This window comes from Prionailurus viverrinus, chromosome B1, assembly GCF_022837055.1.
Source record: "Prionailurus viverrinus isolate Anna chromosome B1, UM_Priviv_1.0, whole genome shotgun sequence".
In the NCBI taxonomy this organism is placed as follows: Eukaryota; Metazoa; Chordata; class Mammalia; order Carnivora; family Felidae; genus Prionailurus; species Prionailurus viverrinus.
Window position 1 is genome coordinate 126,534,078 of NC_062564.1, and position 12,968 is coordinate 126,547,045.

The window sequence follows — 12,968 nt, forward strand, 5'->3', positions numbered from 1 at the left end:
GGACGGAAAGCAGGGCAGCTATGAATATTTACATGTCTTTAGAGAAAAAGCAGGCTTGTAGCTGCATGGCCACAAAATCTCCTCATTCCCTTTCACTTGCTTCAAAGGCATTCTGTGAAGTTTCCTTTTGATTCATAGGTCTTATGTGACTGCTTTTCTCTTTTGCTATTCAGGAGTAAGCTTGCTGATTCCCGCTGGGGCCATTCCCCAAGGGAGAGTCTACGAAATGTATGTGACTGTACACAGGAAAGAAAATATGAGGTAAATATGCTTTTTCTGGTGCGCTTGACTTTATCAATGTCTGACCTGGAGGAGAATTGTGCAATAGAAAGAATAAACCCAACATGTCTCGAGTGCCCTGCTTCTAGCATACCCTTTTTTCCCTAGACCTATAAAACGTCAGCTTCTCTTTATCTTTGAAGCTTCAGACACTTGTGCAGATCTTGAGTATGGGCCGAAGGCCAGAGATCTTTTCTCAAGTGGACATGTGGCCATTATAGCTGGAAAAATGGCCAGAAATGTGATCCTTAGATTGTCTGGAGAGATGTGTGGATAGACACAGAGAATCAACTTCATGTGGCCTGGCTCAGGAATCCACCCCATCCCCATTACAGGGTTAAAGGTCACAAAGATTAGAAAGTCCCTTAACCTCTGGCCTGTCACCCCCACGTCAGTCTAGCATTTTATTCTAACCTGCGGGTTCTTCTTTTTGTAACTCTCCCTAACTTAAGCCTTATCAGCCTCCTTTTTAGGTTTAGCCTTATAAACTCCACCTTGAGCCTTTCTAAATGCATCTAGGATTGATAGAAATTAGATTGAGTCAAAAGGCTTTGTTTTGAATGTATCATAGTCATAAAGATGAAGTTACTTTAAGTAAAAAATAACAAGAAGACTTTAAATGTCCTAAATTCAATTTTCAGTCTGGGCCTCTAACAAATCTAAGAATGGTCTCTCTTGGTTAGTTCCCACATAAAATGTATGTATTAAATAGTGCTTTAAGGTCTGACTGATTAATGCTTCTGAAGTACACTGAGATCTTAAAATAAGACTTTGTTGAAATGAAGATCCTTACATGTGATTATCATTGTTTTTCCCAAGGGGAAAGGCATCGGCTCTCCAGCCCTGAGCTCCAGATACAAAGCATGAGTGATAAATGTCGAACTAGGTTATCATTATAACACATTATACCTTTTGTCTTCCCTCTCTCATCCTCAGAAAAACACCCATTTTTAGTCTTGTTCTTCAAAAGCCGAAAAGCTCTTTTATCATGCTCTCAGGTAGAGACACAGGCATTTATAATCCGGAGGACCCCGAACATTTTTTTCCTTGGGTGGTGTCCTTTCACCTACACAAGCACTAACCTAAGAAAATGATAAAGTTCCTTGAGCATTATTCATGCCTTAAATTTGAGCAACAGAAAATTACTAAAAGGCTTGTATTTACTCACATCAAATATTCATTTTTTTTCATTCTCCATGCAAAGTAACATTCACAGACCCTGAGAGCGCCCTTCTGTTGCAACAGGAGAAATAAAGATCAGCAAACTCTAAGATCCCTTTATGTACTTTTTTCTTCTTTCTCTTGTCCTAAGTCAAGGTTTGCACTAAGTATATCCATCACTCAAGGCCGTTGCCAACATGGACATTTTGTTTAAACAGAAATGAGGGATGGCTTGTGCTTTATCCTCCGAAGCAGTGAGGTGTCTGGGTCTCTTATTGTCCATGTAATCACCACTATCTTCAGCTGCAAATCAGGCCTTAAGGGGTGCTACAGGGACGCGCTGAGGCTGAAAGATGTGTGCATTGTGTGACTGGTGTGGTTTTCCTTCCCATGGTGTGGCCAGCACCCTGGCAAGAATAATTGTGCATATGAGATGAAAGAAAGAGAAAACAAAAAATTGATAAAGCTAGACACTTCTGCTTTGAGTTTTCCTTTTCCTTCGACTCAAAAGAAAAGGAAAAACTATAAATCACTTCTTGCCACCCGTACTGCCTGAAGTTAGGTGCAGAGAGAATTACTCTGTTCAACTTGGTGTGCATCAGAGAAGTTCTGTTTATATAAATGAAGCTAGAGAAACCTCAAGATCTCAAAAGAAAACATGCACGAGAGACCATGAAACAAGGAAACACAAGAAACGCAAGAAACACAAGAAGACGACTGTGTCAAATAACGAGCAGTTCTTCTCGTCACTTATTTTCCGTCGTTTAGGATGTATTAATAATAGAATACATGGTACCATTTAATCACCATACTTTAACTTTCATTTATTTCCGCACTGCAACCCTGTGATGAGGGCTCGGGGAAATCAAGTCACAGAGCCAATTTTTTCCCAGTCAAAAGCTGAGGGGCGGCCGAATTCTCAGGCAGGTGATCTCACCGCGAAGCTTTTCTGCTCTGTCCCATGCTGTCCCTCTTTTACAGATAGACCAAGACACTGCACCAAGCCTCTGCTTCTTACTGTGGTACAGTCTCGCACACAGTTTCTTACTCCTGAAGACCCTTTCTATCCTCACACGATCGGAGACAGAACTTCTAACAGGGAAGACATTGGGAGGGCATCAGAAGCTATGAATGTTCCTTCAAGTCATTTATAGGACAATTTTGATCATTTTGCTCCATTTTCTTTCTCCCTGATTTCCCTTTATTGCATCCCAAACTGGGGATTTTTCCAGCTGGATGTTTTCCAGCTGGTCATCTGCTGATGTGAACTGTCTAAAGGGAGGCGTGAACTTAATTACGTGTGGCAGAGTGGATATGACAAGGGGGCCTTATCATTACTGAATGTGCTCTAAGAGAAAACCCTGAATGGCAGATGAGCAGCCCAAATGAGCTGCAGCGATGGGACACGCTGTCTCTGACAAGGGAGCAAAGCTGTAAGGGCGTGCTCACGATTTCTACCTCTCCTGCTTTACACATCTCGGAAGACGCCACAAAGCGTCTGTTTCCCCTGTGGATACAATTTCCATGATTAATGGCACTAACGTGGACCTTTTTGCCTTGTTTCCAGTAGTGGTTAAAAAAAAAAAATGAGTCTGACTCAGACTGAAATTTTGCTCTTTGTCATTTCTTACTGAAAAATAATTGGAATTAAAAATATCAATGTTAATTGTCCTTTTCTCTGTATTCTGCCCTTGCTTAGCAATACTCTCAAAAGGCCAGAAAGTCAACTTAGACATTCCACATATGAAGGTAAAAATAACTTTTTTGGGAAACCGTGGGGAGCCATGGAAGGTCTCTGAGCAGCCAAGCAATAAGAGAATAACAGTGCGTTTTAAAGATTGATCTGGTGAGGTAGGCTGGATGAGTTAGTTGGTGGAGGGAACAGGAAGACTCCCTGAAGGCCGGCTGCCTGGTTGGGCTATGGCAATAAACTAGGTGTGAAGGGGGAGGGGGGAAGGGAAGAACCAGGCCTGAGTCTGGAAGATGGAAAGTGAAATATATTTCTGAAAGAAGATTTCACCACCGGTTAGAAGTGTCACAAAAGAGTAATGAAACACAAAGGATAGGTGTAGGAACCAAGCCTTGGGCACTGGGAAAATTGTGAGCGCAAGTGGTTCAAGGAGGAAGGACAAATTCTGAGCTAAATGTGGGCAGTGTGTGTGGGTAGAGATATAGGATTCACGCCGGAGATGCGGATGGGGGGTCACCAGTGGGTGGATCCTCTGAGGGTTAAAAATGCAGAGGCAGAAAGTAGAGACCAGGGGAAAGAGCTTCAGGAAATATTCCTATTAAAGTTTGGATGTGATGAGCAAAACGAAATAGAACGTGGAAGGAAAAGGCAGATCAACACAGAGTTTACATCTGGTGTGGTGCTTCTACTGAGTGGCTATGCAATGAATATTTTTCAATGAAAGAATGAATGACTGGAAGTATTATAGAACAATCAAACGTAAAGAGATGTTCGAGATGAAAGAAGTGGTTGACATAGGTATACGTAAAATTAAAATGTACAGAAAAAGAAGAAGAAAAGAAATCATTGGGGCACCTGGGTGGTTCAGTCAGTTAAGCGTCTGACTCTTGGTTTCAGCTCAGGTCATGATCTCACAGTTCAGTTCGTAGGTTCAAGCCCCACATCAGGTTCTGCCCTGGAAGTGTGGAGCCTCCTTGGGATTTTTCTCTCGCTCTCTCTCCCTGCCCCTCCCCAGCTTGCTCTCTCTCTTTCTCATAAATAAATAAATAAACAAACAAAAAATTAAAAAAAAAAAGAAGAAGAAATCATTGGATTTGTCAACTGCAGGACATTGGCGTAAGAAGAGTTCAAGGTGTGAGTTAGTGGTGAGGCAATGTAAACTATCTATCATATATAGGTACTGAATATAAATAATAAAGTAGTATGTTAGGATAGCGGGCCAAAATTCTCTTATGTAAGTAACCATATAGCAGAAAGTTTTGATTTATTTTAACATGTTTTTGGAAGTTGGTAAAACAGTATTTGACATTATTATTTCTCAGTGAAACTCAATGACATTCTTCTTTTGAGTCTTCAAGTCCTTATTTGAGCATACAGCCGTATAAAAGGCTACAGGTATAGGGGGAAGAGAGTGGAGTGCAGGCATATGTAAATCTTATTTCCTCACTGCTCTCCACGGTGTTCATATACTGCAATCTTACTTATAAAGAAATGATTTCAGGTGATTTATGAAAACACAGTCTTTTCAATGGGAGGGAAAAAAAACTTGTAAATAAGTAGATTAAGAAAATGAGAAAAATTAAGATTTGAAAGATAGCAAAGTCAGGTAAGCAGTTAAAGTATGAAACATTTGGTGCAATTCCCAGCATATTTCCTGGTAATAGGTCATGAATTTACTATTCCAAACCTTTCAAGAGGGGAATGTGGTAAGTGATAAAATCCATGTGTCCATGAGGAAAAAATATGCCCAAGAGAAGCTCAATTATTTCTCCCTTCATTCCACATAAAGAAGACATTTTTTGTTAATACAATTAACAACATCCTTAAATTGAAATAGCAATGAGTTTTCATAGGACTCCTGGTAGTGTCCCTCAATGTAAGTAGATGGTATAAGGCCCAAGTATAAATTCAGTAAAATAATTCCTCAAGGACTCATCAATTCAGTCAGAGCACGATACTTAGCTGTTGTGGCTTAATCCAGGGATAGATTCTGGCTTGTCTGGGGAAATGGTGGCACGCCCTTCAGAGTGGCTTCCATAAATATTTTTTTTTGCTCAATTGAGCTTTTGATTGCAAGTGAGTTAGATATTCCCTGTCAGATACCTAGAGTGCAAATATTTCAAGTTGCCAGTTATATGTGAAACCGTGTGCTTCAAAAGGCAGCTGAGCCTCGGGGGGGGGGGGGGGGAGGGTGGCGGTGGGATTGTCATCCTGAGGGACCTGACAAAAGACATGTATGTTACTAGAAAGCATCTTGTCTCCACACAGAGGTGGAGGGAGACAGATTCTCTTCAAGAAGTAATTTTAGGCTTGCTCTTGCAAATAGACCAAAAAAAGTCTCAAGGCCCTGAACCCTGATAAGTAACCCAAAATATACCACTGTGTGAAAGAAACCAAATCACTTGTGTTTGAAATCTAGCTTTGCCTGTTACTAGTTTTGAGGCCGTAGGCAAGTGTGTGAATGTCTCCAGATTTCAATTTTTCTCTTGTGGAAAAAGAAGTAATACACATACTTATCCTGATTCCCTTGCAGGTGTGCCATGAGCAGCAAATGCAATTGCTTTTATGAAAGTTTTGTAAATTGTGCACTTCTGTGTAGGAGAAGTTCTCCTCATGGATAACAGCAAGCAAAGGATGAGAAAATCTCTCTGACAGGAAACTAAAACACTTCTCTGAGGGCTTTGTCCTAGAGGCTTCAGAACCCACCCAGCATTTCCTATGATAGTATCCTCACTGGACTTTGAAAAGCCTTTGAAACTTTAATTATTGTTCATTACTGAATTTCTACCTAATTGCTGCTTCTGCAGCTAATTTTTGCTTTGTGCTCATTTCCATGTCATCTGCTGTTAATATTTATAGAATGTTTACTAAATATCTCAGATAACTCATGAGACATATAGGAATGAAGCCCGTTGCAAAAAAACATGGATCAGGCTTATTTATATTTAATTTCTACTAGCTTTGTTTTATGTATTGTAATATTCGTGCTTAATGTGGATTTAAACACTCTGACCTTTGGTTTCACAGAGTTAAATCTTAATCTTCCCTCAATCACTCCTTCCATATAGGCTTGGAAATGTTTCCAATTTCAACACCACTTCTTTCATCTTGAAAACGAAAAGATTCTTATCATTATTTCTTCTTTGTTTTTCATTCCCTGTTATGGATTCCGCTTCACCACTTCCCTATTCATTACATTCTTGCACCTCACTGGGTTAATAAATTCTTTTGACACCTACTGCCCCTTCCTTCCCTTGCTATCCCTCCCTCAAGAATGGTGCCCATCAATATTGCATGCCAGGGGTGTGCTTGGAGAGTACAGGTCTGACAGCTCCCCAACCCAGCAGGGAGGCTTCTCCCTTCTGTTCCAACTCAGTGATGAGAAGAACCCCTCCTCTTTCTGCCTCAAGCACCGGCTGCTAACAGCAGACTGAGGGGCAGATGTTTCCAATCTCCAACTATATAGCAAGGACCACTTGAAATGGATTCCACTTAAGTCTCCTTCCTTAAAAGTTTAATGCCCACTTCTCAAGGTATACTTGTGACCAAAAGGTATGAGTTGTGCTCACGAAAATGTAGTCACCGTTTTTTGTTTTGGTTGTGTTATTTTGTTGCCATGGTAGGAAAAGTAGAATTAGCAAGCGTAAGGTTATCGCTTAGGACCGATAGTATAATATCAGCTATGCCACAATGAAACCAAAACGTCACTCATGTACTAAGAAAATGAATTTCAGACTGGAATGAAGGAAGAAAAACTGGGTTAAGAGGAAATGAAAACTAAGGGATGAAGCGGATGATAAAGACTTCTCAAGCTGCCAATAACCTTATTATTCCCAAAAGTACATTTCCAAGTACTTGGATAACTTTAGATTCAATACAAATGTGCTGTTATTCAGTGAGGATGGAGATGATGTTAAAAGACAAAGGAGATAAAAGTTGCTTTTACTTTCTAAATAGGAAGAAAGAAAACCCTTAAGTTGGTGAGATCCTAATGACATTTTAGAATGAGAGGAGGGAGGGATAGCCCAGTTTTATTAAGGAGAAAATATGTCAAACTATAATTGAGTTCTTAGAACTGAGGATAATACTTGTCAGGAGCTAAGGACTCTAAGATTTGACGTTACCTTGGCTGCCACAGTCTGGTGGATGTTGATAGATGACATAGTACTTCTGGGCCAGAGACAAAGGACAGTTTGTTACAGCAATAACACTGTCCAGAGTTTTGTCGTTTTTGTGCCAGTTCACAAAACCCCAGTGCCAGAAGGGAGATGCAGAGAGGGTCAGATGATCTGCACACACTCAGTGGGTGCCTTCCAGGAAGGACCTCTGAGCTTGGAGAACATGGGTTTTTTTTATAATGGGAAGTGGATGTGGTTGCCTTGTACTCCAGAGACCAGCACTATCGTTGCCTTCCAAGGTGATTGCTATGCAATCGCCTTGAAGAGACATGCAGGAACATGAAAGATCCATGGAGAACTGTCTTCCAACAGTATATAAAATATGTATATTATAAATTAAAGATGTATATATATTTATATATAAAAATATCAAACAGCTGTTGTCATTCATTGAGTGTTAAATTAGGGTAGGCCATAGATTTAAGCTAACTTCTAGATTGTGTAGTATATTCATAGATTAACCATAGATGAGGAAAAAAATCCTAAAGGAAAATCCTTCTCAAGTGGCCATCACAATTATACAGGAATTTGATATGTCCCTTATAATATCCACGTGAATGAATGGAAAGATGTGAACTGGACAATGTATATTTTAATTGGTTTATATTTGGCTAAACCAGAAAATTCAAATTATTGATGTCAGACTAGAAAGAGGTTTCAAGTAGTATGTTTAAAAAGGTCTTTATCTTTGTCCTATTCTTGTACTACAATGTCAACAGTGATTGGAACGAGAAGATAAGTGGCAGGCAAATCAGCTCTACAGAGGATGAGAGACTAGAAGAGATAGCCTATACTTGGAGAAAAGACAGTGTTAAGAAATACATACCCTGAAATTTTCTCTGAAACTGTTAAGGTGAAATTAAATAACCAAATGTAAATTTCTGTACATATGTTCAAAAGCCATTGCTGCAACCACAAAACTGTAGAGACTTAGCCTAAGAGCCTTTCATGTTATGAATACACAGAGTAGTTAGCTTTAACAAATAACTTAACCTCCTTGGGGCTTCATTGCCTCATTTTATAAAGGAAATGCTTTATATTATCTCCATCTTCCTCTGTAACTCAAGCCTGCAATAACATTTATAATTATTTGATTGAGAACAACCTAAGGCAACAATTTTGTTAGGCATCGATATAACTATGTATTCCAAATCAAGGAAAATAGGAGCCCCGCTATGCTGCCTACTTGAGTATAATATTCACTTCCAGATGCTTTACTTTAGTGAAGACATAGGAACACCAATGGACATCTATATAACGATGAAGGTAGAAATATAGGGAGATATCTGGAAACCATGCTTTTCTAGGTAAAGTTAAAAAACTGAGAATGTTTGGTCTAAAATAAAGAAGACTTTCTAGAGGCATCATAGCAATCTCTAAATATTTGAAAGGCTCTCATGCTGAAGTGGAGAGAAAGCAGGCCAAAGATATGTGGAAAGAAGGATCAGGAAGGCAAATTGTATTTCTCCTAAGAACGTTTTGTAGGTTTGAATCGATAATATATGAGGTGACCCTCAATAGTAGTGGAGTACCATTTTGGATGTGTCTACAGCACCAGCCACAAGCCAGCATATTGTAGAGAGGCTCCTACTTTGTATGGAAGGTGGTGCTTGTTGACCCCAGGGGTCCTACCTCCTCTGAAACACTCAGCTCATGATCTCTTATCCACACTATTCTGACAGAGTAGTTTTGAGTATTGTGTTGAGAAGGCATTGGCGTTAGTCCCCATGCTAGCACTTGTTAGTTTTAAGACTTTGGGCAGTCTGCCCCATGCGTTGGGACTACTTGCTCACATATCAGCTTTGGGTTAATTTATCCATTTATTTGTTGATTACAATCTTGTTAGGGAAATGACTGAAGAAAGTTAAAAAAAAAAAAAAAACATGTGGAAATAAAGAATTTGGATCTTTGGGGCACCTGGGTGGCTCAGTCAGCTAAGAGTCGAACTTCAGCTCAGGTCATGATCTCACAGTCTGTGAGCTCGAGCCCCGCGTCGAGCTCTGTGCTGACAGCTCAGAGCCTGGAGCCTGCTTCAGATTCTGTGTCTCCCTCTCTCTGCCCCTCCGCTGCTCTCATTCTGTCTCTTTCTCAAAAATAAATAAACATTAAAAAAAAATTAGATCTTTGAGGTTCTTTCCACCCCGATTCTCTGAGTATGAAGTATACAAGTAGAAATATTTCATTTTAAATTCTAGAACTATAGAACACAGTTCTGTATTCTGCCTGGTCATATGTGAAAGAATGAATCTGATTTACTAGCCTGAATTATCCCTGAAAGTCATCTGGAAGAAATTTAGCTCTAGGGTGTCCTTACTCTGAAGTGATTTTCTTTTTTGAAGTATTTTTCAAGTTAGGTCCTAAAAATAAATTAAAAGTATTTAAAACGCTGTGAGAGTAATGGCAAGTATTATCAGAAAAGATGGTTGTGGGGTCATCAGGCTGGCTCAGTCAGTTGAGCATCTGACTCTTGATTTCAGCTCATGTCATGACCTCACAGTTCATGGTATTGAGCCCCACATTGGACTTTGAGCTGACAGCACAGAGCCTGTTTGGGCTTCTCTCTCTCCCCTTCTCTCTGGCCCTGCCTCTCTTTCTCTCGCTCCTTCTCTCTCTCAAATAAATAAATTTTTTAAATAAGAAAAAAAAAAAAGAAAGTATGGTTGTGTAACCTCATAAGGACTCTATTCCTTCCTGTTCCATCCTGGAAGTATCTGCACATGAATTCAAAGAAAATTACCAAAGGCAGGTCTGTCTGTGTCTGGGGGAAGGGGATCAAAGAGACACTGGCAAATTCACTGTTATCATAAATTTCTCCAGTCTTGAAGATGAAAGTATTGGTATAAAGGACATGTCTTCCCATATAATTCTGCCCCTGCACCCTCCCCCACCCCCGCAAAAATCCCAAGAAGAAACAATTTGCACAACTTCAGATCTAAAATCTCAATGAATACATAGTACATACATGCTTTGGAAATGTCACTCATGCCAATCTCTGCTCTTCTTCTAGGCCACCCATGGAAGACACTCAGACACTCTTGACCCCTGTGGTGAGCTGTGGGCCTCCGGGAGCCCTGCTGACCCGCCCCGTCATCCTCACTATGCATCACTGTGCAGATCCCAATACTGAGGACTGGAAGATACAGCTCAAGAACCAGGCAGCACAGGGGCAGTGGGAGGTGAGCTTCTGTTGAGATAAAGATGGAACACAAGAACAATTCATTTAGATAAACTGGAGTAATTATGGGAAAGTTTTTGTTTTTAAAGCAGAACATGAATGGAATTTTAGCTTATACTCAAAAAGACAGAGAGAGGCAGAGAGTGTGAGAAGGAAGGAAGAAGGAAAGACTAGTTCTTGAATGCTTTAGCTACTGATGGGTAGGCACAGTGAAAATGATGGTCAAGCATTGGCTAACTTCTAAGGAAAGTACACTTGAGAGTCTTGCACAAGTCCCCCTTGGAACATACATACAGTGTATTGGGAAGGGAAACATATATATATTTTTTTAAATTTTCAGGTAAAGAAACATTGCAACTGGGTCAGAAAATGGTAGGCATTGTAGACATATACCCGGAATATAGTTCTTCTGAACTTAACTTGGGGAAACAGAAAAACAATGCATTCCTGAAGCTCCACTAGAATGAAGAACACCTGTGACATCTTGGCTATGTGTGTCTGTTGCCATCATAACCTGTTCTTTTCAGCAGAACCCTTCCATCAGCACTTGAAGTTACATGCAAACGAATTTGTTATATTTACCATGACCACTTTATACCTAATACCTTAAAAAAAAAAAAGCTTGCATGTTTTCATTATTATCCCTTGGAAAGACAGTACCTGTTGTTTAAATGGAAAATAGCCATATTAAAAATCACATTTTAGAGTATTCTTGAGAAACCATATTTCAAGAATATATCAAAAAGTGTCTAATAGTTTTGAAAGCTACCACTGTATTTTGTGTCACCATTACAAAATATCCAACCCATAAATATTAGATACATTGTGATTACTTATGATATTTTTCTTTTAGGAAAGAAATTTTCAGAAAAAAATGTATGCGAAGATTCAGATTCAAGCCTTCAGTATTTTAGGGAAAAGTAGTGTTTGAGTTAGAAGGGTATCCCAGGGATTATTCTAATTTCCTTTCTGTGGACATGTTCCCTTGGCCACATGATGGGATCACTCCTTACCAGAGGGCTGAAAGTCCAGGACTGAAGTCTAGGGGTAAACTTTATGTTGAGTTATGACCAGACTTAACCAGATTTAACCTCAATTCCATTTAAGCTTGAAATGATTTATCTCAAAAACATCCCAACGTCTTAATCTCAAGTGATCCTAAACTGTGTGCACAATTCTCTGTTTAATGCCCTAATACGATGTCTATTTATGGACTTGAGTAATGATAACAGTACCAAGAACAATAAAGTGAAATAGACAAGAAGAGTAAAAGAGGGCAATGCTTAAGAATACACTCTTACACTGGTGAGGTTGTGGAGAAACAGGAACCCTCTTGCACTCTTGGTGGGAATGCAAACTGGTGCAGCCACTCTGGAAAACAGTGTGGAGGCTCCTCAAAAAATTAAAAATAGAACTACCCTATGACCCAGCAATAGCACTGCTATGAATCTCCCCAAGGGATACAGGAGTGCTGATGCATAGGGGCACATGTACCCCAATGTTTATGGCAGCACTTTCAACAATAGCCAAATTATGGAAAGAGCCTAAATGTCCATCAACTGATGAATGGTAAAGAAGATGTGGTTTATATATACAATGGAATACTACTTGGCAATGAGAAAGAATGAAATCTGGCCATTTGCAGCAATGTGGATGGAACTGGAGAGTATTATGCTAAGTGAAATAAGCCAGGCAGAGCAAGAGAGATACCATATGTTTTCACTCATATGTGGATCTTGAGAAACGTAACAGAAGACCATGGGGGAGGGGGAGGGGGGAAAAGTTACAGAGACGGAGGGAGGCAAACCATAAGAGACTCTTAAGGACTAAAAACAAACCAAGGGTAGATGGGGGGGTGGGGGAGAGGGGAAAGTGGATGATGGGCAGGGAGGAGGGCACTTGTTGGGATGAGCACTGGGTGTTGTATAGAAACCAATTTGACAATAAATTATGTTTAAAAAAAAAAGAATACACTCTTATACCTGTGGCAGACACGTGGAACATCTTTATTCCTGACTGTATCTTACTGGAGGCTTTCTGTAACATGCTCATTGGGTGATATTTGAGGCTTACCCTCACCTTGCTGGGGGTGCGGGGGGGAAGCACTTCTTTCCATGTGTCCTTTTGGGGCTAAAATAAACCTGAAGGTGCTGAATTTCTCTCTTTGCCAGTTCAGTGTAAGTTTCATCTTGGAGTACAGGTTCAGTTGAAGAAATAATTTCATGAATGGTATTCAACCCATCTCCTACTATAGCTCAGTTGATGTTGTAAGATCTAACTAATAAACAACCACCCCAGGCGGCTACTTCTTTCATATCGTTGAGACTCAATTTATGATGACACAGCCATTCATTTTTTTGGACAAAAACCCATTTGCTCACCATGAGCCGGGCCCACTGAGCTATAGTGGGAATCAAAGCAGATACAGTTCCTGCCTCTGTGAAGATTAAGTAGCCTAGTGCAGAGGCAGAATCATGCCCACATA

The 12,968-nt window shown here is 40.0% G+C and overlaps 1 protein-coding gene across 2 annotated transcripts in view; it reads left to right on the plus strand.

The window, feature by feature from the left end:
* Nucleotides 1-12,968, plus strand: part of UNC5C (unc-5 netrin receptor C) — a 351,607-nt gene that overhangs the window by 312,494 nt on the left and 26,145 nt on the right. For both annotated transcript variants that reach the window (XM_047856492.1, XM_047856493.1), the window contains 2 exons: nucleotides 174-261; nucleotides 10,316-10,484. In XM_047856492.1, coding sequence (XP_047712448.1) covers nucleotides 174-261; nucleotides 10,316-10,484 — 257 coding nt within the window. The remainder of the gene's footprint in view (nucleotides 1-173; nucleotides 262-10,315; nucleotides 10,485-12,968) is intronic.